Source organism: Mauremys mutica, chromosome 1 (assembly GCF_020497125.1).
Source record: "Mauremys mutica isolate MM-2020 ecotype Southern chromosome 1, ASM2049712v1, whole genome shotgun sequence".
NCBI lineage: Eukaryota > Metazoa > Chordata > Testudines > Geoemydidae > Mauremys > Mauremys mutica.
In genome coordinates this window covers 309,189,334-309,213,435 of record NC_059072.1, presented here as the reverse complement: position 1 = coordinate 309,213,435, position 24,102 = coordinate 309,189,334, and the positions used below count along the sequence as shown (strand labels likewise).

The following is a 24,102-nucleotide window of genomic DNA, read 5'->3' as shown; positions in this document are numbered from 1 at the left end:
TAACCACTTCGTCTACGACTCACTCTCCGTCACCAAAGCTCTCCATCACCTTCATCTCCTGGATCGACATCAAGCCCTAACGACCCCCCCCAATAGTGTTGTCAGGGGAAGAGGAAGACTAGTCATCGGAGTGTGTATAGCGCCCATCTTCATTGTCTCATCATTCGGGCGCTGTACTAATCATCACTGTCATCATTCATCATCGTCGCATCACCATTGTCATAGTCATTGTATCACCATTATCATCATCGTCGTAGACTAGCAAGAATATCCAGGATGAATGGTGAGTGGTTAGGTGTACTGTTTTCCTTTTTTATTCTTTCATTCTTCCATCCCTCTCTCTCTTTTATGTAATTAAAAATACTGTAAAATTATATTTTGCATATGTACTCTTTATTATATGCTGTACATTACTGTATACATTTATACATATTACTGTACAGGGTTGTATACACAAAACCATGTATAGTATACTGTACTTTATGGGCAATTTAAGGGATTTTCAAGGGTAAATTTGACTAGACATGATTTTCGCCTGACGTGCTGACTTTAGAACCTAACCCCTGCGTAAGATGCAACTCCCCTGTACTATATTGCCTCTCCACGTTGTGAGAATAAGGCACTTACACGGGGAGAAAAAAAGTTTAGTCTTAGAAAAATTAGTTCTTTCTTGCAGTCGCATCACTAAAAGTTACCTATGGTTTATTATGGAATTTATAGCCAACCCATGTACAAGAACGGATGGGGTACGTACATGATTTTTCAGATCTCTCCAGATCAGTCGGTGTGTGCTAAGTAGCAATGCCCCAGTATCAAACTTTACCTAGACCAGAAAAAACAGATACTAAATTAACAACAAATTTAACAAACAAGCTGGGTAAACATTGATTTTTGAAGCATTATACACTGTCATAATATATCACCCGGATTAATCAAATATTTTGAGAACACCCTGTTTTTGCTGGTAGCACAGCAAGCCAAGTTGATGAAGCAACAAAAAGAATTATTACAAAAAGATAACATTGATATGGACAAACTTCCTTTTCAGCTGTTTAAACTTTCCCCCAGGAAACCGGGCAGGATCCTCCCTTCCCTGTGGTACCAACGCCCTAGATATCATTACGTTTCTAACAAGGTTATTGGAGTTTCAGACTTCTTTGCCCCGCTGGGAGTGCAGACATGCAGCATGCGACCGAGGACTAACGTGGGGTCCCTCCCTGCCCTACATTTCTGTGATTAGGGAAGGAGTTAAAAACTAAAGCAGCAGGTTGGGTGTCCAGGGCGAACCCCTCCCTGACCCACCAGGTGGCTCCATTTCTTCTAGGCACTTTACAGGCTAAAGGAAGAGGGTGTTTGTTCCTGGTCTAGCGCAAAGCAGCCCTCGCGTTACACCCCACCCCCCCCCGGCAGGGCCTAGCTTCCTGCCTGTAAAAGCGGGGCAGGTACCGCCAGCTCCATCCACCGGACACCGAGCCAGGTACCGCCGCTGGGGCTGGAACGGGGGGCGGCGCTGACAGCCCGGCCGGCAGCCAGAGGCGCCCTGGGGCGGCCAGGGCTGGCTCAGGGCTACGGGGCACTCGGCCCACCCCAGAGGCCCTGCGCAGCCAGACCGGCGGGGGGGCCCCTCCCCGGGGTACCGGCGGTGATCGCCCGGTGTCAGGGTCCGGCCGCCGCCGCTAGGCCCGAGCCGGGCGCTCCCTTTACCTTCTCCTCCCCGTCGTAGAGCCGCACCCCGCGCTGCTGGATCACCAGCGTCTCGTTCATCTCCAGCAGGCCGCTGGCCCACGCGAACCGGTCCATGGCGGCGCCTCAGAGCGGCCGGGGACCCCCCGCCGCCGCCGCCGCCTCTAGTCCGGCTGCAGCTTCCTGCGGAGCCCTGACCCAGCGCGCTGCGCCCTCTGCTGGGCGCCGCCTCCGCCAGGACTCGGCGTGTGGGGCCCAAACCACCCTGCCAGAGCCGCCCCCGAGAGCGCCGGGCAGCGAGGAGACCGCGGGAGAGATGGGCCCGGGAGCCAAGCCAGGCCCCGCAGCTGGGTAGGCACTTCCCTAATGCGGGGAGGAGGGGGAGGCTGAGTCTCCCCCCCACACACACTCTTGAGAGAGGCTGGCTGCCACAAGGCCTCTCTGGGTCTGAATGTGCCCCAAATTCAGGCACTTGGGATCCAGGGTCCTGGCTCAATTTCTAGTCCAAGAGCTGTAGATATTACAGGTTTGGTTCATCTTACGCTGGGGTTACGTTCCGCAGTTAGCGCATAAAGCAAAAATCCTGTATAGTCAAAATTACATTGAGTGTAATAGCGTGCGGAATCGCCCACACTACAGAAACAGTATTTAAATTATTTTTCTTTTTTCTTTCTTGTTTTTGCCGACCGTGCATGTTAAATGTGCCTAAGATGTGACAGATTTGTAATTAGAGATTGGGCCAAACCAGCCACCTGGAGCCAGAATCTGATATCCTAAAGAAGTTCAGACCCAGATCCAAATTATTCAGCCGGGCATATTCTCCATCACACTCCCTCAACTGTGTAGAAATCAACATACAAATCCAAACTTAGCAGCTGGTGAATGGAATGGACCAACCATTGAAACAGCTTCTGGACACCCTAAACTCTGGGGAAGATCAAACCTAGGTCCAGGTCTATTTTATAAGAAAATTATATGTATGGATAGTAATATGAATAATATATAAGGTATTAAATAACACCAGCAGATCATAGTGAGTAGTAGGGCATAGGTGTGGAGCATAAAAGGGTGGGGCTTTTTTTTTTTTACAAACAGCAGTCATATTGCCCATTTCATCGTCAAAGCATTTTACAATAAATAAATATGATCCAACTGTGACATTGTGATTTGTATATTCAGACTACTGTGCCTATACAGGTCTGTTGCATCTTACTCTGGGGTTACGTTCTGCAGTCAGCACGTAAAGCGAAAATCGCGTATAGTCAAAATTACATTGAGTGTAATGGCGGGCGGAATTGCCCGGGCTATAGTTACAGTATTAAAATTGTTATTTTTCTCTTCTTGTTTTGTTTTTTTTGCTGACCGTGTAAAGCTAAAATCGCACATGTTAAATGCACATAAGATGCTACAGACCTGTATACCACACCAGGAAAGACAATGGGGTTGCATGTGGGCACAGCAGTTTGCAGAATTGGAGCCTATCACATAAACATTCCAACAAAATATGGTCCTGATCCTGCAAACAAGTATGCATGTGCTTAAACTTTACTCCAGTGACTATTCAGGGTAGTAAACTTTAAGCACATGTGTAGGTGTTTGCATTGGGGCCTCTCATTCCAGTCCAATCCCAGTGTAAAAGTGTCCACAACACGCAAAGCAAAACAGAATTGTCACAGTGTGAACAGTCTCTTTTAAGGGGAAATAGGACCAGTCCCATCTCTGCCATAATTAGTTAGAATGAACACCTGGACCTCATCATAAAGGAACTGAAGCGCTCAGCAGATGGAGTAGAATGACAGAGAATGGGTATGCAGGCTTGTTCCTGTGGAAGGTGTTAGACTGAGATTTGCTTACTGAGCAAATTAGTCTAACAAATCTTTATTATGAGGCAAAATACTCAGCAAGTAGTGATGAATTACGCACAAATAGAAAACTCATCTGGACAATCTCATCATGGGTGCCTCCAGCACTGTACAATACAGCTTCAACCTCCCTTCATTACACAAACTTATTTACAACTGCTGTAGGAAACTTTGCCATGCCAAGTGGCAATTACTTCTGCAGAGACCAAAGCAACACCCAAGAGAGCAGCATACAGACCCAGTCAGAAGCCACACGCATGCAGGAGATGCAGCCTTGCATCTTGAGTTACCCTCATGAGTGAGATCTCAGGTTCAATTACCCCCAGCCTGTGGAAAAGGGTGCCAACATTCAGAATACCCTCTTTAGGTGCATGTAGTGACTCTTTTTGCAAACCACCCAGATCTCTCTTCTTACCCATCCTTCCTTCCCAGCTCCCCCGCCCCACTGCTCTCACCCTATTTGGGACTCTTGCCTAACTATATACTAGCAAAGGGATAGTGAGAAAGAGGTGTATGTGACTTTTGTGATTCATGGCTTTGAGTGCACTCAATACTGTCTCGGTTCATTGCTTCTTTGGCTTCTGCAGATGTGTCCTTGAAGACCAACCCCTACACACTGGCAGAGCACTTCTGTCAGATAAGGAGGTGAACCAGGAGGATATGTTTAGAGAAGTGTTGCAGTCAACAGGTGCAGCACATAGCTAAACAAGAGCATAGAGGGAGACAATTAATGAAAAACTCAGGCTGGATGGCCTGGAAAGGAGACATGGGTAGGAGTGGATGATAAAGCTACTGGAGGGACAGCTAGAAATGCTCACGTCCCTCATAGTGCTGCAGTCTACGCATGTGTGCATGATTCCCACCGCAGCCCATACAGAATGCTGTTCCGTACCTTTCCCAAACTCCCCTAACACATTCCTCACCTGTTCCCACCCCTTTCAATCCACCCCTAGAGACCAGTTTTCATCATGAAACCAGCGTTATACACAGCTGTGAGAGCTTGAACCAAGAGACTGCTCCTCATTGCCATGTGCCCCTTTTTTTGTGTGTGTGGGGGTGTTATTCTTTAGTTAAAGTCTGGTATTTAAAAAAAAAGTATTTGTGTCATGCACATGGTAGTTGCTGCTAAAATTCAAACAGTGGCTAGAGGCAGGAACTTTTGCTCACTAGAATTAAAACTCAGGAAGCAAGCATTACAGGGTCATTTAAGTCGGCAAGTAAACATTGCCTGACCAAATGCATCAGATAAAGATGCATTACCAGTGCTCGTTATCAAAATGCTCCTTCAGACCCTCCCTGATTCCAATAGCCTCCCACTGAGCCACTCATTGCCCTGGTATCTGGCTGTTCAAAAATCAGCAGCCAGATGACCCATCTCAGTACTCGACCCCTGGGGAAACTTTTCACCCTTCACTTCACAAGTGTTTTACAGAGCACCTCAGGCTGCCATGACCATTGGAATATTTTCCTCATTGAGGTCTAACCTGTTAAAAAGGCAGTGACAGTGACCTATTAATCTGCCAAAGGCACATTCAACAGTCATTCGGCTCCTGCTGAGCCTGTTGTTGAAGCACTTCTTGCTGCTGTCTAGGTTCAGGGCCGCCCAGAGGATTCAGGCGGCCTGGGGCAGGGCTCTTCGGCGGCAATTCAGCAGCAGGTCCCTCTCGGAGGGAAGGATCCGCTGCTGAATTGCCACTTAAGAATGAAGCAGCGGCGGTAGAGCTGCCTAAGAGCCGCCAATTGCGGGGTTTTTTCCCCCTCTCCGCTTGCGGCGCTTGTTCTCACTGGGCAGCGCTCCGAGGCTTTGGCAGCACCTCAGCAGCGGGTCCTTCACTCGCTCCAAGTCTTTAGCTTCACTGAAGGACACACCGCCAAAGACCCGGAGCAAGTGAAGGGCCCGCTGCTGAAGTGCCGCCGAAAACCCGGCGCGGCTCGCAGGGCCCCTGCGGGGCCCAGGGCCTGGGTCAAATTGTCCCACTTGCCCCCCCCCCCACCACTGGGCGGCCCTGTCTAGGTTCCCAGCATAAGGCTTCATGAGCCACAGGAGGAAAGGGTAGGTGGGGACTCCCAGGATCACTATGGGCATTTGCACATCCCCACTGGAATCTTCTGGTCTGGAAAGAAAGTCCCAGCATGCAGCTTTCTGTACAGTCCAGTGTTCTGAAAGATTCATGCATCATGAATTTTCCTTGACTAACCCACATTGATGTCAGTGAAATGGCCCTGGTGATCCATGAGCACCTGCAAGACTATGGAAAAGTAGCCCTTTTGATTGATATATTCTATCGCAAGATGGTCTAGGGTCAAAATTGGGATATGCCTTCCATAGTTCGGGAATCCCATTGCTGCATAACCGTCAGTTATTTCATAGAATACCTGGGTTTGAAGGGACCTCAAGAGGTCATCTACTCCAACCCCCTGCTCAAAGTAGGACCAATCCCCAAATGGCCCCCTCAAGGATTGAATTCACAACCCTGGGTTTAGCAGGCCAATGTTCAAACCACTGAGCTATCCTTCCTGCACATTACCCAGAGTCACAATCCTTCATAGCAGGAGGCAATTAATGGCCCTGCACACTTGCATCACTGCAACCCCCACCGTGGACTTTCCAACTCCAAACTGATTCACGACTAACTGGTAGCGGTCTGGATTTGCCAGTTGCCACATAGCAATCGCCACTCGCTTTTTCACAGTGAGGACAGCTCTCATTCTGGTGTCCTTGCACCTCAGAGCAACGGCAAGCTCTGCACACAGTTCTAGGAAGATGGTTTTGCACTTCCGAAAGTTCTGCAGCCACTGTTCATCATTCCATATATGCATCACAATGCAATCCCATCACTCAGTGCTTGTTTCCTGAGCCCAGTACCAACCATCCACCATGTGCAGCTGCTCCATGAATGTCAGCAGCAGTCTTGAATTGTTTCTTTCCATTGCACACAGCAGGGCAGGCACCACAGATTCAGTTTCTGTATCCCAGCTCATGAAATACTGCAGGACCGGCCGTGTTGTGTTCATAAGGCTCATCCACAGACTGGTCAGCAGTTCAGGATCCCTGCTTTTAAGGCAGAGATGGTGGGCACACAGTTTAGAAGGGAACAAAAAACAGCACAAAATGAAGTCAGAAACCCATGGAATGATGGGACAGAAAGAACTGCATCATGGGATAGTGATCCTAGGGGTCTGCTCACCATGATCCATTCCCAGATCTCCCAGCAGCAGAGGGTGGTGAGTTGCACAGTGGGCTAGTTACCCATGATGCTTTCTCTGTAGATGCAAAAGCACCAACTGTGGACGTGCTTTGCCGATACAAGGAGCATTGTGTGGACATGCATAAGCAATGTAATTAAAAAGAACACGAGTACGTACTTGTGGCACCTTAGTAACAAATTTATTTGAGCATAAGCTTTCGTGTGCTACAGCCCACTTAGAATCATAGAATATCAGGGTTGGAAGGGACCTCAGGAGGTCATCTAGTCCAGCCCCCTGCACTTCATCAGATGCATAGAATGGAGCATATAGTAAGAAGATATATATACATACAGAGAACATGAAAAGGTGGAAGTTGCCATACCAACTGTAAGAGGCCAATCAATTGAGATGAGCTATTATCAGCACGAGAAAAAAAAACTTTTGTACTGATAATCAAGATGGCCCATTCCAGACAGTTGACAAGAAGGTGTGAGGATACTTAACATGGGGAAATAGATTCAATTTGTGTAATGACCCAGCCACTCCCAGTCTCTATTCAAGCCCAAGTTAATGGTATCTAGTTTGCAAATTAATTCTAGTTCAGCAGTTTCTCCTTGCAGTCTGTTTTTGAAGCTTTTCTGTTGCAAAATTGCCATCTTTAAGTCTGTTACTGACTGACCAGAGAGGTTGAAGTGTTCTCCTACTGGTTTTTGAATGTTATGATTCCTGATGTCAGATTTGTGTCCATTTATTCTTTTGCATAGAGACTGTCCAGTTTGGCCAATGTACGTGGCAGAGGGGCATTGCTGGCACATGATGGCATATATCACATTGGTAGATGTGCAGATGAACAAGCCCCTGATGGCGTGGCTGATGTGATTAGGTCCTATGATGGTGTCACTTGAATAGATCATAGAATCATAGATTATTATTAGGGTTGGAAGGGACCTCAGAAGATCAATATGTGGACAGAGTTGGCATCGGATAGGTTCCTGGGTTAGTGTTTTTGGTGTGTGGTTCCTGGTGAGTATTTGCTTCAGGTTGGGCCCCCAACACCATCATTGGGCCAAATCGCTGGAAATCTTGAAATCTTTCAGAAAATTCTGATTCCAGTTCTCGCATGTACATTCTAATCTCAACATCAAATGCAGTGCGCTGTTCCATGTGGCATGATAGTGATGTAAGCAGCAAATCAGGACTTAAAAATATCCCAGAACAGTGACGCTAGAACAATTTTTAAGGTGGAGGTGCTGAGCTGCGCCCCCTCTTGCCCCTGTCTTCACCCCTCACTGCCCCAGCTGGGGACAGTGGGCCACAGCTGGTGGTGGCTGCAGAGCCCCAGGCTGGCAGCCAGGATCCCAGGCCAGCAACGGAGCCCCCGGAACCAGTGGCCAGGACCCAGGCAGCGTGAGTGCCTCTGAAAATCAGCTTGCGTGCCACCTTTGGCACGCGTCCCATAGGTTGCCTACCCCTGGGGTAAACAAAGTGTAAGCGTGTAGGTGGGTGGGGCTCTCCCTCACTCTCAGTGTCTGAAGAAGGCCACACCCCTTTGCTGACATGCTCCAGAAACAGTCTAAGGCTTTGGCTACACTTGCTCATTCCCCGTCCACATTAACAAGGCACATTAACAAGAGCGCTCTGACTCCACAGCTACAGCACTGCTGGTACTCCACCTTGGCGAGTGGAATAATGTTTGTTGCACCCCCGCTGGAGTGCCGCAGCGCCAGTGTGAACGTGGTGTTGCGTTACTGCGCTGTGATCAGCCTCCAGAAACGTCCCATAATCCCCTTAAGTCAAGTAGCCACTCTTGTCATTGTTGTGAAATCAGCTGCAGAAATGCCCTTTCAAAGCTCCATTTTGGGCAGCCGTCTGCTTATCAGCTCCAAGAAAAAGCAAACATTTACTGTTTGCTTTGAGTGAGTGAGAGAGAGATGGTGGGGGAGAGAGGGGTCTGAACTTACAAGACAGCATGCTGACACACTCTCAGCACCCCAAAAACCCAATCTCTCCCCCTGCACATACAACACAAACCCTGTCACACTCCACCCCACCACCCCGCATTTGAAAAGCACGTTGCAGTCACATGCATGCTGGGATAGCGGCCCATAATGGACCACTCCCAATGCTGCTGCAAGTGCCACAAATGTGGCCACACCAGTGCGCTTGAAGCTGTCAGCATGGACAGACTGTAGCGCTTTCCCTACTGCGCTCTACGAAGGCGGGTTTAACTCACAGCGCTCTATATCTGCAAGTGTAGCCATATCCTAAGTAAAGGGGGAAATTAGCAGTCTCTGGCTCCAACCCTTAGTTCAGGGTAGAGCCATGAATAGTTCAGGGGCCCAGGCCCTCAGGCAGGGCAGGGCATCCAGCAAAGAGTCTAGGGGGCTCAGGCAGGGGTTGAGCACCCAGCAAACAGTCTAGCATCCCAGCTCAGTGGGCAGTAGACTCACACAGGCCTCCTGGCCAAAGGTGGGGAACCCGCCATGCCAAGAGTGGGGTGGCAGGGGATAGGGGCACACAGACCTACCCAGTTCCACCACATCCCAGCCCAGTGCCTTAACAATGGCAGAGTGGTCTGCCACCGGGTCAGCAGAGATCCAACCACAACACACTGACCCAGACTCAGGCAGCAACCCAGCCAGGCTGTAGTCAGCTGTCCCTGGGCCATTTCCTACCGTGGCCTGGGGTTGTACCTGGATCTCGGGGTTGTCCTCCATCTCCCCTGGGTACACTGCAAGCAGTGATCCCAGTTGCTCTTCAGCATCAGGTACATCTGGTAACTCGGACAGTTCAGAGAAGTCCTCAACAGGCTTCAGCTCCAGTAGCAGGGTGAAAGCATCTACCTCCCTTAGCAACTTCAGCCCAACTGAGCCTTGTATATTCCTGTTCCTGTCCCACCCACTCTGCTTCCAGGCATGGCTTTCCTGGTTCCCCCCATCAGGGGTCATCTGGCCCTCCCTCACTCTCAATCTCCAAGGGATGCCATGCCCCTTTGCTACACAAGGCCTAAGGCTTCATCAAACCCTGTATTTCCTATATATCTCTTCTCTTTCCCAATTTCCCAACCAAGTTCCTAACCTTCCAAATTAATGGAATTACCACCACTAATAGTATGGCTTGCACAGTTACAAAGCCCATTGTTATCAGGCTTTTCTGTGGATGTTCCCCAATATTGCATGCTAATTCCTACCATAGGACATCTCCCGGTGTACCTATGTTGCTTTGAATATTTCGACTCTCCTATCTTAAGGTCAACAAATGTTCTGGATGTCTGCTCATTAAGGCCTGTGCATTTAAAGGTAATGGTTGTATGACTCAGCTTAGCTGTACCACACAATCTAGGGCAGCGCCAAACATAAGGGCATCAGCTGATATATTGTGGCTCTCATGCTTGGGAACTTGAAAAATTACTTGATCCCCTATTGGGTAATCTTTCTTGGAGCCAAGCAGAACACTGGCCAGTTATAACAACATGTCTGTGTTCTATATTAGAAGCGTCTGATCCATGAGGTTACACAATATTTGTCTTCTCCAGTCTTTGCAACCTTGGCTTGACCATAGCCTGATTGCCTCAGCTGTATTGTGCAATTTCAGGTTTCTTCATCCAAGGTGAACCCATATGCGAGCAATGCACTCTGCAGTATATCACAATGACATAACCACGTACCATGCCTCTTGGAACAACGCGAGATATCTGGGGCTTTTCAGACTCCCCCACCCTCCTTACCAGTATCTGAGGATGAATGACATATTCCTCTAAGATGTAACCTGCCATGGTAGGTTCCAATGTACCTATGGACTGGACACTATACACTCTTAATGCCTCACTTAGTCCTGTGGCCAGTGGTACTGCTAGTACCACAGGAAGGATCCACGTTTTATCAAGCATACACCTTTTCTCAGCATAATAGACCCTTGAGCAGTGCCTAAACCTACACCAATCTTCTCCTTTTATTCTTGTCCATTGTTCTACCATCTTATTTGTTATAAAGCCAGGCATTTCCCCACCCCGAATTTACTTTAGTCCTACCTGTAGGTCCTGTATTAGGAAGATGCCATACCAAGAATACCTTTGATACATTAGGATGGTTCATGATTTTTCCCATTTCATTTATTGCCACCTCCACTTTCCTAAATAGTTGTCCTGTTATCCCAACAGCCTGGACATCTTTAAATCCTCCCCTATACTCTAATTCTGTTGTTTATTTAACTTTGTTAACAGAATTTGTAACTGAACTCTCATTTTCTGATTCTGGTATCATAATACTATAATATCCGTATGATTCTATGCTGAAGTTCCCAATGCCCCGACTGCTAGTACAGTTCCTAGAGCTCTTTTATTTCTCTTCCCCTTAATCCGACCTTTTTCAGGCTATCAAATGTCCTCCAATTCCACCCCATCCACTAATTGTCTGAAATTTTGCACCACATTTGCATAAAGCAGCACACATATTTTGCATGACAGAGCTGCCATGGTAATATAAAATTGGTTACATTCAATAATCTGCTATTTATGATTTATCGCTAGTCTATTGTCAGATCTTGCTTTCATTTAGGAGTAGGAAGCACCATTACTCCAGTATGCACAGGAGTGGTAATGGTACTCTGCCAGTCCTTAATCATGTTCAGAGAGAAGGTAAAAGTCCCAGTCACTTTCCTGGCATAATAGGTGGACTCATGGGTAGCAATTTAGTGATCTGCTAAAATAACTCATATTTCCTGCATGTGTTAACTGCATTCCATGAATAGTTGGTGTGACATTATACTCCATATTCTTTATGAAAATATGCTTTTGGTATGAATATGACATAACTAAGATATGTTTTATGCAAGATAACTCTTGTAAGGTATCATTGGAAAGGTTATGATTTACTGAATATGATTATCCTATTTGTATGCATATATCATTTCTGAATCTGAAATTAGAAATATTGACCATGTATCTATATTTCAGCTACGTTGCTTTGGGTGATGCCCCCTGCTAACACTTCAGGTACAACAATGAAAAAGCCAGACAGTGCTGATGGCCCATCAGCAAGACACAATGGACTATAAAAGAGCTTAGTCTTACTGCGAATGTGTGGGTCACCCAGAGGTGAAAGTAAGCCGGTACGGTATGGCATACTGGCAAGAGCAGGTACACAGCCGACCATACCAGCAGAGGGCAGCTTTCCCAGGCTGGCAATTTAAAAGGGCCCTTGGCTCCATACAGCCGCCGGAGCCCCATGCCCTTTAAATTGCTGCCAGAGCCCCACTGGCAGAGCCCTGGGGTAGCAGCAGCTGCAGGGAGCCCCGGGCCCTTTAAATTGCCGCTGGAGCGCCGCTGCTGGAGCCCCTGGCGCTGTAAATTGCCACCAGAGCCCCAGGGCTCCTGGCCACCGTTACCATGGGGCTCCAGCAGTAATTTAGAGGGCCTGGCCACCGCTGTGACAGCAGAGCACCGGGCTCTTTCAATTGCTGCCAGAGTCCCGCTGCCAGAGCCCTGCGGTAGTGGCAGTGGCTGGGAGCCCTGGGGCTCCAGCGGTGATTGGAAAGGGCCCAGGGCTCCTGGCAGCAGCCAGAGCCTCTGGCCCTTTAAATCAGTGCCAGAGCCCTGGGGCTCCCAGATTGCTCAAGAAAAGAAAAAGAGAATTATAAGGAGGTGGAGCCTCCTACAACACTGTCCAGATTAATCAGACAGTGAAACTTTTGGAAGGAGAGAGCATTAAAGCGTCTGTTAGTTCTGTATTCTCCAATTGCACTGCTTCTAGCTGTGCTTGCAGAATGCTATTCTGCTGCTTAAGAGGCTCAGATTCCTGGGTTTCTCAGTCAAAGCCTCAGAACTTGTAACAGGCTGTGCCTGTAGCTCAGTGACCTTGTCTCTCAGTTCTTGTATCTCACCCTTCTGTATTTCTTTAACATGAGTTTCATATTTTCTGCATTCCAGTTTCAAATGCTTCATTTTGTTTCACAAAAGCTTTGGTTGTCATTAATAAATCCTGAACAACCGCAGCTTTTACCCTTGTTGCCAAAAAAGTTGGTTTCCAGAAGTTCCACTGCTTTAATCAGATTTTGGCTTATGAGGATGCCCACCTCCTTAAAGTGACCCCCACCATGTCTGGCCAGATACCTATCTACATATCTCCCCAATGACTCCATTGTCCCTTAAAAATGCCTGAAATCCCTCAATACCCTTAGGTTGCAGTCCCTAGGATACTGGCAGCTGGCCCAATCTGCAAACTGCCTGGTTTACCAGAATGCTGGATTGAGATTCACTTGTTTAGCAGATGGGTCTAATTTTTATTAAGGCAGAACACTCAGCAAATTACTGATGAATAGAAAGATCATGAGAATGATCTCATCAGTTGCCTCCGGCATCAAACAATACAGCTTCAACCTCCCTTTGTTACACAAAGATATTTATCATTTTTTCATCTTTTCTTATACATAAGTATTAGTCTCTTGTTTCCATGTTAACTCTCCTCCCCTGTCATTCCATGTTTAGTGTTAGCACAACATTTTTCTAGCTTTTTATTTCTTTTATTTTTCTCACCTGCATGATTACTCTGCAATTTCTTAGGCCTGGTCTACACTAAAAAGGGGGTTCGAATTAGGGTACGCAAATTCAGCTACGTGAATAGCGTAGCTGAATTCGAAGTACCCTAATTCGAACTACTCACCCGTCCAGACGCGGCGGGGTCGAACTCCGCGGCTCCAAGGTCGACTCCGCCACCGCCGTTTGCAGTGGTGGAGTACCGGAGTCGACCGCGGCGCTTCCGGAGTTCAAACTATCGCGTCTAGATCAGACGCGATAGTTCGAACTCCGAGAAGTCTAACTCACCGCGTCGACCCGGATGGTAAGTGTAGACTAGCCCTTACACATACTGTATACAGTTCTACTTATGCTCATGCTGTTAAATGTTACCAGGGCAAAGTCTGAAAAGCCATAGTAGGCCTTTCTCAGGCCTAAGTATGCCTCTACTTCCAACAGAAGTCTCTGAGCCAATGTTTGTCGGTGCTGGGCACTCTGGGTAACTAGAGTTTGGGGACCCAGCACTCAATATTAAAACAGGGAAAGACACAAGCAACAGAGGCCATCATGGGCTGATAATGGTACTGTAGTGAAGCAAGCTTGGTAGCCGAGTGCTCTGGGTCAGAGCCAGGAAGACTGTCAATAGTAGCCCAGAAAGTGGTTCTTGTTGGAGAAGAAAAGGTATTTTATTATTTCACTCAGAGAACTGAACTGTGAGGCTGCATGGTGCCCCTGCCTAACCCTCTACCTATTCTGTCACAATGAGCTATGCACCATGAGGCAGTCAGGCATTAGAAGTGGCTGCCATAGAATATGTATTTGTTTTTCTCTATGATCCACAAAGTGCATTAGGGGCAGTAACTGGGGCTAACTGGAAAACAACAATTCTGTTTTGCAAAATGTACAAGGTTTTGAAGTTTGTTTTCATTCCAATGCAGAAGGAAAATGAGGCCTTTTGAAATTAGAGAGACCCCAGAATAACTGGTAGTTGGGACAGTCTTCTCGGATGTGGGAGCATAGGCACCGACTTCCTGTCTAGCCAGGGGGTGCTAACGCCCCCCACTCCACCTCTTCCCCCAAGTCCTCAGCCCTGCCCCAGCCCCGCTCAGCCCCCACTCCTTTTCCCAAGCCCCTACCCTGCCTCTTCCCTCCCCCGAGTGCACCCTGTCCCCACTCCTTCCCGCTGCGAAACAGCTGTTTGCAGCAGGTAGGAGGTGCTGGAAGGGAGGGGGACAAGTTGATCAGTGAGGCCACCAGCAGGCAAGAGTCACTGAGGGCGGAAGAGTGGGGACCTTGGCTGCCGGTGGATTCTGAGTATCTGCTAATTTTTCTCCATGAGTGCACCAGAGGAGCACTCACAGAGTTGGTGCCTATGTGTGGGAGACCCCAACTCAAATCCTTGAACTGAGTCAGCCACCACAAGGACTTGCTCCTCAGTCAGGCTCCTACCCACCAGGTTATAGAGTCTATCTTTGTATAAATATTAATTGAGCCAGAAACAAAGTGGAAGAGCTCCAACAGGAGAGACTGACAGTGTCTGAAGCCCGTATTCTAGCCTTCTAGTTGGATTGTATTAAGCAAGTGGCTGGAGGTAACCTTGGAGCTCATAGTTTGTGTCCTGGCCACTTGGAACTTCACAGCAGCAGGGCGGCTAGCTCTCAGATGTAGAGCAGGTGAGAATTTCTTGATGAAAGGCTTTTTCTAAGGAAAATGCTGATTTGTGGAAACCAAAATTGTTCATGGGACAAGAATGGTTGTGACAAATTTCCTGCTTCAACAAAAAATTGAAAAAATATTTTCAAAATTATCAAGACCCTCCTCCACTTTCAACATTTTCTAAACACAGAAGTTGTAATTTTTGTAGCTGATACAACTTGGTTTGAAATGTAAGTTAATTTATAGTAAAAAAAGATGAATTGTTTACATTCAATTTCCTGTTTTACAATGAAGCCCATCATAGAGGTGTCTAAACTCCAGAATCCTTTGTTTCTCTGGCTGGCCTGAAATCCATTCCAGACATAATCAAGAGGTCTTCAGAAGGCTGATAAATGCCTTACCAGATGGCTAACAGGTAATCTTTTTTCTGTAATGATGTGGAGTTAAGGGACATGAAGAAGAAGAAACCTCTAGTTGGGCTGAGACTAAAGTTAGAACAGAGAGGTCAGGATAATCAGAGCTAGGACCCAAGAGTGGCAATCAGAAGACCGTCTGTTTTCTATTCCCGGCTTTCTGACCATGAGCAAGACTCTTCACCTCTGTGTGCCCCTGTTTCACCAACTATAAAATAGAGATAATCAAGGTTTCATTTATTATCCCCATTTTACAGGATGGGAAACTGAGACACACTTGGGGCCTGTCTACACTATAAGACTGTACTGCATTTGTAAGCTGCTGACCCCCACGTGATATTCAGATCCCACGGATAAAACAGCTCCTAAGTATGTGTTTGTTCTGGGCTTATCCTCTCTATAACACCAGGCCTTTTCCGGCTGTGCTGTAGGGAGCGGGTACTTGGTACTAGGGGTCTGAAGAGGCTCTCAAGAACTAATTTTTTTAAATAATTTTTATCAGTGAATTGGAAGAAAATATAAAATCACTGCTGATAAAATTTGTGGGTGGGTAGAAAATAATGAGGACGGGGCAGTCATACAAAGCAATCTGGATCACTTGGTAAGCTGGTTCCATTCAAACAAAACAAGTTGTAACAAAGCCAAATGCAATGTTTTATACCTAGCAACAAAGCATGCAGGCCACACCTACAGAAGGGGGAACTGTATCAAGGAAAGCAGTGACTCTGAAAAGGAGTTAGGGGCCATACTGAGCAAGCCACTCAACATGAGCTCCTAGTGCGATGCTGTCATGAGCAGGCTAAAGTCATCATTAGACATATGAGCAGAGTAGTGAGTAGCATAGGGAGGTGACACAGCATCAGTGAGACTGAAATTGGAATACTGCAGACAGTTTTGGTGTCCACATTTTATAAAGACGTTGAAAAATTGGAGATAGTGCAGCAAAGAGCCATAAAATGTTTTGAGGGCTGGAGAAGATGCCTTCTTCTGAGCTGTTGAAAGAGCTCAATCTGTTTAGCTTACAAAAAAGAAGGTTGAGATGTGACTTCATTGAACTCTCTAAGTGCCTTCACAGAGAGAAAATGTCAGGTATTAAAGGGCTCTTTAATCTTGCAGAGAAAGGCATAACAAATATTCATATTTCATGTTTTGCCAGAAGCTGGCACTTGATGATTACCTGTTCTGTTGCTTCCCTCTGAAGCACCTGGCTATTGGCCACTGTTGGAAGACAGGATATCGGGCTAGATGGACCTTTGGCTGTTCTAGCCAGTATGGCTGTTCTTATATTCTTATATTAGAAATAAGGCACAAATATTTAACAGCGAGGATGATACACCATTGGAACAAACTGCCAAAGAAAGTGGTAGATTCTCCATCTCCTGATGTCTTCTAATGAAGACTAGATGCCTTTCTGGTACGATCTTTGTTCAAAACCTAGCTATTGTGATATACAGGGAGGGCTGGGATATGCCGGGAGTCAGATTAGAAGCTCTAATGTTCCCTTCGGGCCATACAATCTACTAATTTATAAAAAACTGAGTGTGGCATGGGGAGTAGCCTCTGGTGCTTTACTGTGTAGCCAGCTTGATCTCCAGACTCAATAGTCATTGAGGGGAGTGATCCAGGGGAAGCAACTCAAACATTTGCAGGACCTCAGCCTATTGGATGATGATGATGGGGAGGCAGTGACCTCACAGAGAGACCCTGACATCATCCAGGCAGGACAGAGGTGCAGGGCAGGAGCAACCTCAAAGATCTCTGTGTCTTTGCTGCAGCAAGTCTCCTTCTCGAGGTCTCTCTTGAGGACTGAGAGAGAATTAGGATTCATGTACTAGAGCTTGAGGAGGGACCACTTTGGAGTTTTCTTTTTTCCTACTAGTCATTTTGTAGACTCGTTTTAGAAGGTAAGAGCTTCAGAGAGATTTGGAACCTGTTCAGTCTGATCTACCTGCTGCTGGCTGAATTCTAGGCATAGAAATCTCTGTGTTAAGGTGGCAGAATTTGATTTTCCGCCAAGGACTTTATCCCCTAGAATAACTAGGGACATAGGGGTTTGTCCTTTTAGGTTTCCCTTTTCCTCTTTCCCTCCCTCTTTCTCTTCTTCTCTTGCTTCTTTTTTCCCTTGTCCCTGCTTCCCTCCCTCCATCAAGCAGGGGTGTGTGTGGGTGTGTGTGCTCTAATTGTGGGAGGCCCTGACAAAGAGGTGGGGCTGGACTAATGCTCTGAGAGCGATCCCCTCTATTGGTGACTTGGGCCATCCTTTTGGGACATCTGGTGACACCCCTTAGCCTTCCAGCTCTCAGAGTTTCAATGCTGATTGGCCGAGCAGGGGGCTATTGACAGGGAGGACTCAGGTCCTTTTGTTCTCTTTTACGACCCAGCAAATAAGTCATAATAACCAATCATGTATTTGATTAATCTTGCTGCTTCTCTCCAATAATTGTCTCTGAGCAGTTCAAGATTCTCTCTAATGTTCTAATTCTTCTAAAATACTTGCTGAATAATGACTATGAACTATGGTTGGTCTGCAGCTCATTTGAGAGCTCTTTATTCTGATCAGTCGTTGTATCCAAAGGGGCTGGCCAGGGGCAGGACATCAGCCTTGCAGGGGAGAGGTGGGTGTGACAGTGACATCACAAAGGCCTTTTGCAGGACCTCAGCCTATTGGGCAAAGGTGGTGTGGAGGCAGTGTGACCTCACAGAGAGACCCTGACATCAACCGGGCAGGGCAAGGGTGCAGGGCAGGGGCAACCTCAGAGACTCCTGTGGCTTTGCTGCAACAAGTCTCCTTCTCAGGGTCTTCTCTCTTGAGGATGTCGCAATCCGATACGAAGTTATGGCTTTGAATGGCCAATTGTCGGTCCACGGCCATCTTGTCCTGTTAAAAGGACAGGACTGCCTCCATCTTGGACTAGGTTCTTGTATATAGGAGAGGGCAGAGACTCAATCCTGCCCAGCAACACTGGCTGTGTATGTTCTCCTGTTTTTGTTTTTTTTTTCTCTCTCCTGCTGGGCCATCTAAAGGTCAGGCTAGTTCTGTGTGTGAAGGCCTGATTCTGCCCGGCAACCTGTTTTTTGGGGCCGGTCGTCTGGAGGTCAGGTTAATCCTGCCCAGTGACTCATTTTCCCGCTCTTTTTGGACCCGGTCATCTAAGGGTCAAGCTTGTTTACTTGTCAACTCCAGTGTGCCGTGTGCAAATCCTGCCGACGTGGGGTGGCAACGGCTTGGAGCCTGGAGGGAGGAGGGACCAGGCAGCCAATCAGATACCGACACGAGGGAGTGAGACCTCTCAATAAAACTAGGTTTCCCCATAAAATTTGGGTGGAGCATCCGCGTGTTAGCTGAAGGACCTGATCAACCTTTCGGCCAGGGTCTCCTCCCGGTAAAGCGCGCTCGTGTCGTATCGTTTGGATTCGTTGTCGTTTGGACCCGATCCCTGTCAACTAGTCATGCTTCCGGTGTCCGTTCTGCTGGTCAGCTGCGCCTGGAGTGCGGTATTTGTTTTTTGATATCTGACAGTTAGCTTATCTAGCCTCTTATTTTTCCCCTCCCTAACTCGGTACCAAGTATCTACTCAGGATATCAGGATTGTATTAATGAGCTCAGAATTGCACAATTGCTTAGCTAGCTTGTATAGTTGTTCTAGTTGTTAGTGAATTGTTAATTGCAAACTGTTTTATGCGTGTGAATCACTGCTCTGTCTTTGTCCGGAGTGCATGAATCTGGGAGCTGTCTCCACCTGGAGATTAGCAGACCAAGGGGTTTCCGTCCCCGCGGTCTGAGTGAGTGGAATCTGCCCAGCTGCAGCCGCACCACACTCTGGGTTACCCTTAATGTGAAAGCAAGGGTGGCTGAGGCAGTGGCCTGTGGGTCTCTGTTCTGTGTTGCACCGGGTACCGCCCTGATGAACCCGATTCCTATCTTGTAAGATTGGTGTGTCTGCCTATTTGGTGTAGTGTGGTGAGCAGTATAAAGTGTATTATTACTGTGTTTTGGGGTGTGTTTGTAATTTTGATACCATCCCAACCAAAGTTGCCTACTCCCCCAGCCCAAGTTGTAATTACCCCCCAAATAAACACAGCCACTTGGCTTTTCACTGTTATTCTAGTCCTGCCTGTTTTTCCTCACTCAATACCAAGCTTAACGGACCGCAATCTATTTCGGACAGAGGACAGAGAGAGTGTTAGGATTCATGTACATGAGCATGAGGAGGAATGTCTTCAGAGTTTTCTCCTTTCCTTTTACTAGAAAACGAACATCCCTTTTTAGAAACTAAGAGCCTCAGAGAAGTTTGGAATCTGTTTGGTCTGATCCACTGGTGCTGGCTGAATTCTAGGCATAGAAATCACTAGGTTAATGTAGCAGCAATTGATTTCATACCTTGGACTTTGTCCCATAGAATCACTGGGGACATGGGGGTTTATCCCCTTAGGTTTCCCTTTTCCTCTTTCCCTCCCTCCTTTCTCTTCGTCTCTTGCTTCTTTTTTCCCTTTTCCGTGCTTCCCTCTCTCCACCAAGGAGGTGTGTGGGGGTAGGTGGGCGTGTTTGCTTTCATTGTGGGAGGAGGCCCTGACAAACTGGTGGGGCTGGACTAGTGCTCTGAGAGTTATCCCCTCCAGTGGTGACAAGGGACATTCTTTGGGACATCTGCTGAGACCCTTCAGCCTCCCACCTCTCAGGGTCTGAATGTTGATTGGCCAAGGAGGCGGTTATTAACAGGGAGGAGAAGTTTCCCTAAATGACTCATGGCTTTCCCTTCCATTGCAGTCTCTGCACAAGGTCTTGGCAGACCTCCTGGATGCCATGCTGGGGAACCTGCTGGCAGTGTCCCCAGACACAGGCTGCAATACATCTTGGAGGTGAGCACGATGAGGAGGGGCAGGGGGAAATTTTACCCTAGTGCTAGGGAGTACTGGCAAGGAGAGACTGGAAGATCCATTTTCCAATCTGTCCTCCTACCTTGCACCCCAGTGGTCCATCCTTGGTCAGGGCAGTCAGTGCAATGCTATGTTGGGTGCTTCCTACTTCAGGGACAGGGGAAGGAATTGAGACTTCAAGCCAGGGCTCTGTCTGGTTCTATTGATCAGTAACCACAGGGCCCCTGGCTGGCCTGGGAAGTGAGATCCTCAACACCCCCTTCCCTGCCCCTGTGAGATCCAGGAGATGATCTTCACAGAAAAGTCACAGGCTCCTTCCTAGAGAACCAGGAGGGCCCCAGGGAATCAGCCCACCTCTCCTACAGGCACTGAGAGCGGAGGAGCTTGTCCTCACAGTCACCCCCTTCATATGGCCAAAAATTTTAGAGCCTGGGAGTGGCAAGGAGTCTGTCTCCATTCTGATGAGCTGTTCATGAATCAGGAGTATGGAGAGGATGGGACACAGCATGTCAACTTCTGCATCAGGTCCAGAGTGTCCCTCCCAGGAGAGAACCAGTGCCATAAGGAGCAGCAAAGCCCCATTCTGATTCACCATCACCCTCCATGAATTTGATGTGAGTGACCTCTGACCCTAGCTTCCTGACTCCAGGAATAGGTGCGCTGGCTCTGATATGCTGTAGGATCAGCTTCCGCAGGGGCTGTGGGTTGGGAGTGTCCTGCTTGGGAAGGCAGAATCAGAGCAGAAAATGAGTTTGAACTTAACTTAAGCCTTCTTCTCCTGGTTCAGTGGTGACCCTGGGCCTTTAAAGGGACTGTGCTCCAGGCCCTGCTCCAGCCAGGTTCGTGCCTGGCCTTGGGCCCCTTTTTGTCATCCTGGAGCAGCTGGTGGTGCAAATCATCATGGAGGGCCCTGCCCACATCCCTGTGCACTAGGATCCCTCGGGGGCAGAAGGAATTAATGGGCTAGCTCTAGCTGCTCTTCTGCAGTGTCTCCTGCAGAGGGACTCGGGGGAGAGAGACTCCTGGCCCAGGAGAAACAGGGAGCTGACAGTAGAATGCTGATGGAGCCCCCTCTCATTCCCTTCCATTAAAACTTAACACAGTCCCACAAAATAGGGAACCTTGTGACTCAGCAGGCCACGGAGGGTATTTACCAGCTCTATGAACTGCTGCTACATCAGAGAGGTAAATAAAACCATCTGGAAATGGGACTCAATAGAAGAGTGACACTGACAGAGATCTCTAGCTTGCTTCTTGCTTGCTTATATATACCTGCCCCTGGAAATTTCCACTACTTGCATCCGAAGAAGTGGGTATTCACCCACGAAAGCTCATGCTGCAAAACATCTGTTAGTCTATAAGGTGTGTAGCAGGGTGGACCCTGCTCCTGCCCTGAGGGGTTTAAAAGCGGCCTGGCAGGGCTTGAGAGCTGTGGCTCTAAAAGCTGGGCCGATTGGGGAAGTGGCTGCAGCTGGGCCACACCCCAATCAGGCCACAGCTGGCCCTTATAAAAGGCTGGAGGCCAGAAGCCCAGACAGTCTCTCTCTGCCTTCAGAGAGAGAAGGGCCTGGCTGCAGGGAGCTTGAAACTGGATACCTGAGTGAAGCAGGGCTGGGGAAAGGCTGAGGAGCTGGGGAGCTCCAGCCTAGAAAGCTCCAGGCTGTGATCCGCCTGTAATCCATACAATCCTAGTGAAGGGCCAACTGGTACTGGGGGTTGCAGAGGGCAGCCCAGGGGTAGGCCAAGGCAGCAGGTCCAAACCCCTTTGCCTGTGATGAATAGGCTGATACTGCAGTCTGCCCCAGAGTGTGGGGCTAGACAATGACTGGCAGTAGCCAATACTGAGGCAAGGTGGGGATAGAGGGTGGGGGCTCCCCAAGGAGGGGAGACCCAGAGAGAAAGGGGTTACTGCCAGCACCCCATGTGAAAGGGCACCGGGTCCAGGGAGGGACACGGGGGCCTGAGGACAGGCGGATCACCGGCCTGCAGAGGGCGCTCCAGTGCTGGAACAGAGCTAATTCCCGGAGTCACCAGCAGGAGGCGCCGCAGGGGTGAATCCTAACCCGTTACAGGTGCCACAGGACTCTTTGCTGCTTTTACAGAACCAGACTAACACGGCTACCCCTCTGATACTGACAGAGAAGCATAGTGACAGGATCCCTGAAGAAATGAGCCCCATCCCATCTGAGACTGACCCCATTGGGCAATGGGACCCCAGCTGAAACCCACCGAATCCTCTGAGATTGATCCCAACTGGATGATGAGTCTGTCTCTCTCCTTCTCCCTTTACCCAAATTAGGATCAACCCCCTGTGATGGCGCCCCCGCATAAGGCTTTATGGAAATATGCTTACAAATATATATATGACAAAACTGGAATATGTTCTGTGGTCCATATGCCATGTAACATATCTATGTAAAGGTTATGATCTAAGGAATCTATTAATCCTATTTGTATGCATGTATCATTTTTGTACTCAAAGTTATGAATATTGGCATGTACTGGCTTGATTTCTAAATAACCTTAGTAGAGCATTTGGTCAGTCCCTGGAGAAAGGAATTTGCAAAGTTAAGTGCCCAATAAGGAAGCACGTAAGGAACAATGCATCTTGGAAGGCTCCAATCCACATAAGAAGTCTTCCTGGAGACATTCAAGATACCATGTGGGCAATGGCTTCTGCCTGAAAAAAACTGTGGGTCATGCATGGACATGTGACTTGCCCAGGTGACTCCAGAACTCCATCTTGAAGCTGGACTTTGCATAGGAGAGAGGAGGAGGTCTCCACCCACAAGAGAAAGTCTATTTAAGCCTGTGGGAGACTCCTCCATTTTGTCTTCAGCTGGCTAAAGAGAGAGCCTCTCCACCCACAAAGATACCTGAAAGAAACTGGAACAAAGGACAGTGACTGCAAGGGGTGTGAGTGATTGCTGGACCCAGACTAAAAGATTAGTCTGTAAAAGGAAGCGTTCTGGAACTGGTGAGGATCCTATCTGTATTCAGTTTCTTACTGTATTACACATAGACTTGCATGTTTTACTTTGTTTTGTTACTACTTGGAGCCACTTAAATCCTATTGTCTGTATTTAATAAAATCACTTTTTACTTATTAATTAACTCAGAGTATGTATTAATACCCGAGGGGGGAGTGGGGGGAAGAGCTGTGCATCTCTCTCTCCCTCAGTGTTATACAGGGTAAACTCATAAATTGTTCACCCTCTATAAGCTTTATACAGGATAAAATGGATTTATTTGGGTTTAGACCCTACTGGGAGTTGGGCATCTGAGTGTTAAAGACAAGAACACTTCTGTTAGCTGCTTCCAGGTAAGCCTACAACTGTTAGGGGATGTGATTCAGACCTTGGTCTAGGTTTGCAGCAGGCTAGTGAGTCTGGCTCGAACCAGGCAGGGCACTGAAGTCCTAAGCTGACAGGGCAGGAAAGCTGAGGCAGAAGTAGTCTTGGCACATCAGGTGGCAGCTCCCAAGAGAGTTTCTATGATCCATATATATATTCATAAGCATATTTCCATATAGCCTTATGGGGGGGGGGCGCTGTCACACACCCCTCCCCAAACACCCATGATACTCCACCCACTGGAGGGAGCCATGTTATTCTATTGGGCTAGGGATGCAGCGAGGGCTCCTCCCACTGTGTAGCCACCAATGGAAATGGAAGAATACAGGCACCAAAACCAGAAAGAGAAATCTGAAAAGAAAAGCTGCCAACGAACATCTGTCATAGGAAGACTGAGGGACTGGAGGCAGGAGCTCACCCTACAATGAGGTGGAGAGTGTTTGGCACTGGGGATCACTAGAGAGGAAGACAAGAGTCCATCCCAGGTTCCAGTTGCCATTAATCCCCCCTGATTCCTGGGGGCATTCAAGACTCTGACAGGTTCTTGTTCTCTTAAG

General features: G+C 47.9%; 2 protein-coding genes across 5 annotated transcripts in view; one reads left to right on the top strand and one right to left on the bottom strand.

The window, feature by feature from the left end:
• The window catches only part of VPS36 (vacuolar protein sorting 36 homolog), a 34,099-nt gene extending 30,259 nt beyond the window's left edge, over nucleotides 1–3,840 (bottom strand). The window contains exons 1-2 of one of the 2 annotated variants that reach the window (XM_045014755.1): nucleotides 3,784–3,840; nucleotides 755–823 (exon numbers count right to left, since the gene is read on the bottom strand). In XM_045014755.1, coding sequence (XP_044870690.1) covers nucleotides 755–823; nucleotides 3,784–3,825 — 111 coding nt within the window. In that variant the 5' untranslated portion in view covers nucleotides 3,826–3,840. Of the gene's footprint in view, nucleotides 1–754; nucleotides 824–1,704; nucleotides 1,838–3,783 lie in introns of those variants that run through there. The other variant, XM_045014745.1, reaches the window with a different exon arrangement.
• The window catches only part of CKAP2 (cytoskeleton associated protein 2), a 60,713-nt gene continuing 38,409 nt past the window's right edge, over nucleotides 1,799–24,102 (top strand). Inside the window, exons 1-2 of one of the 3 annotated variants that reach the window (XM_045014704.1) lie at nucleotides 1,799–2,034; nucleotides 20,083–20,174. In XM_045014704.1, coding sequence (XP_044870639.1) covers nucleotides 1,799–2,034; nucleotides 20,083–20,174 — 328 coding nt within the window. Of the gene's footprint in view, nucleotides 2,035–15,290; nucleotides 15,317–17,048; nucleotides 17,219–20,082; nucleotides 20,175–24,102 lie in introns of those variants that run through there. The other 2 variants (XM_045014712.1, XM_045014731.1) reach the window with 2 other exon arrangements.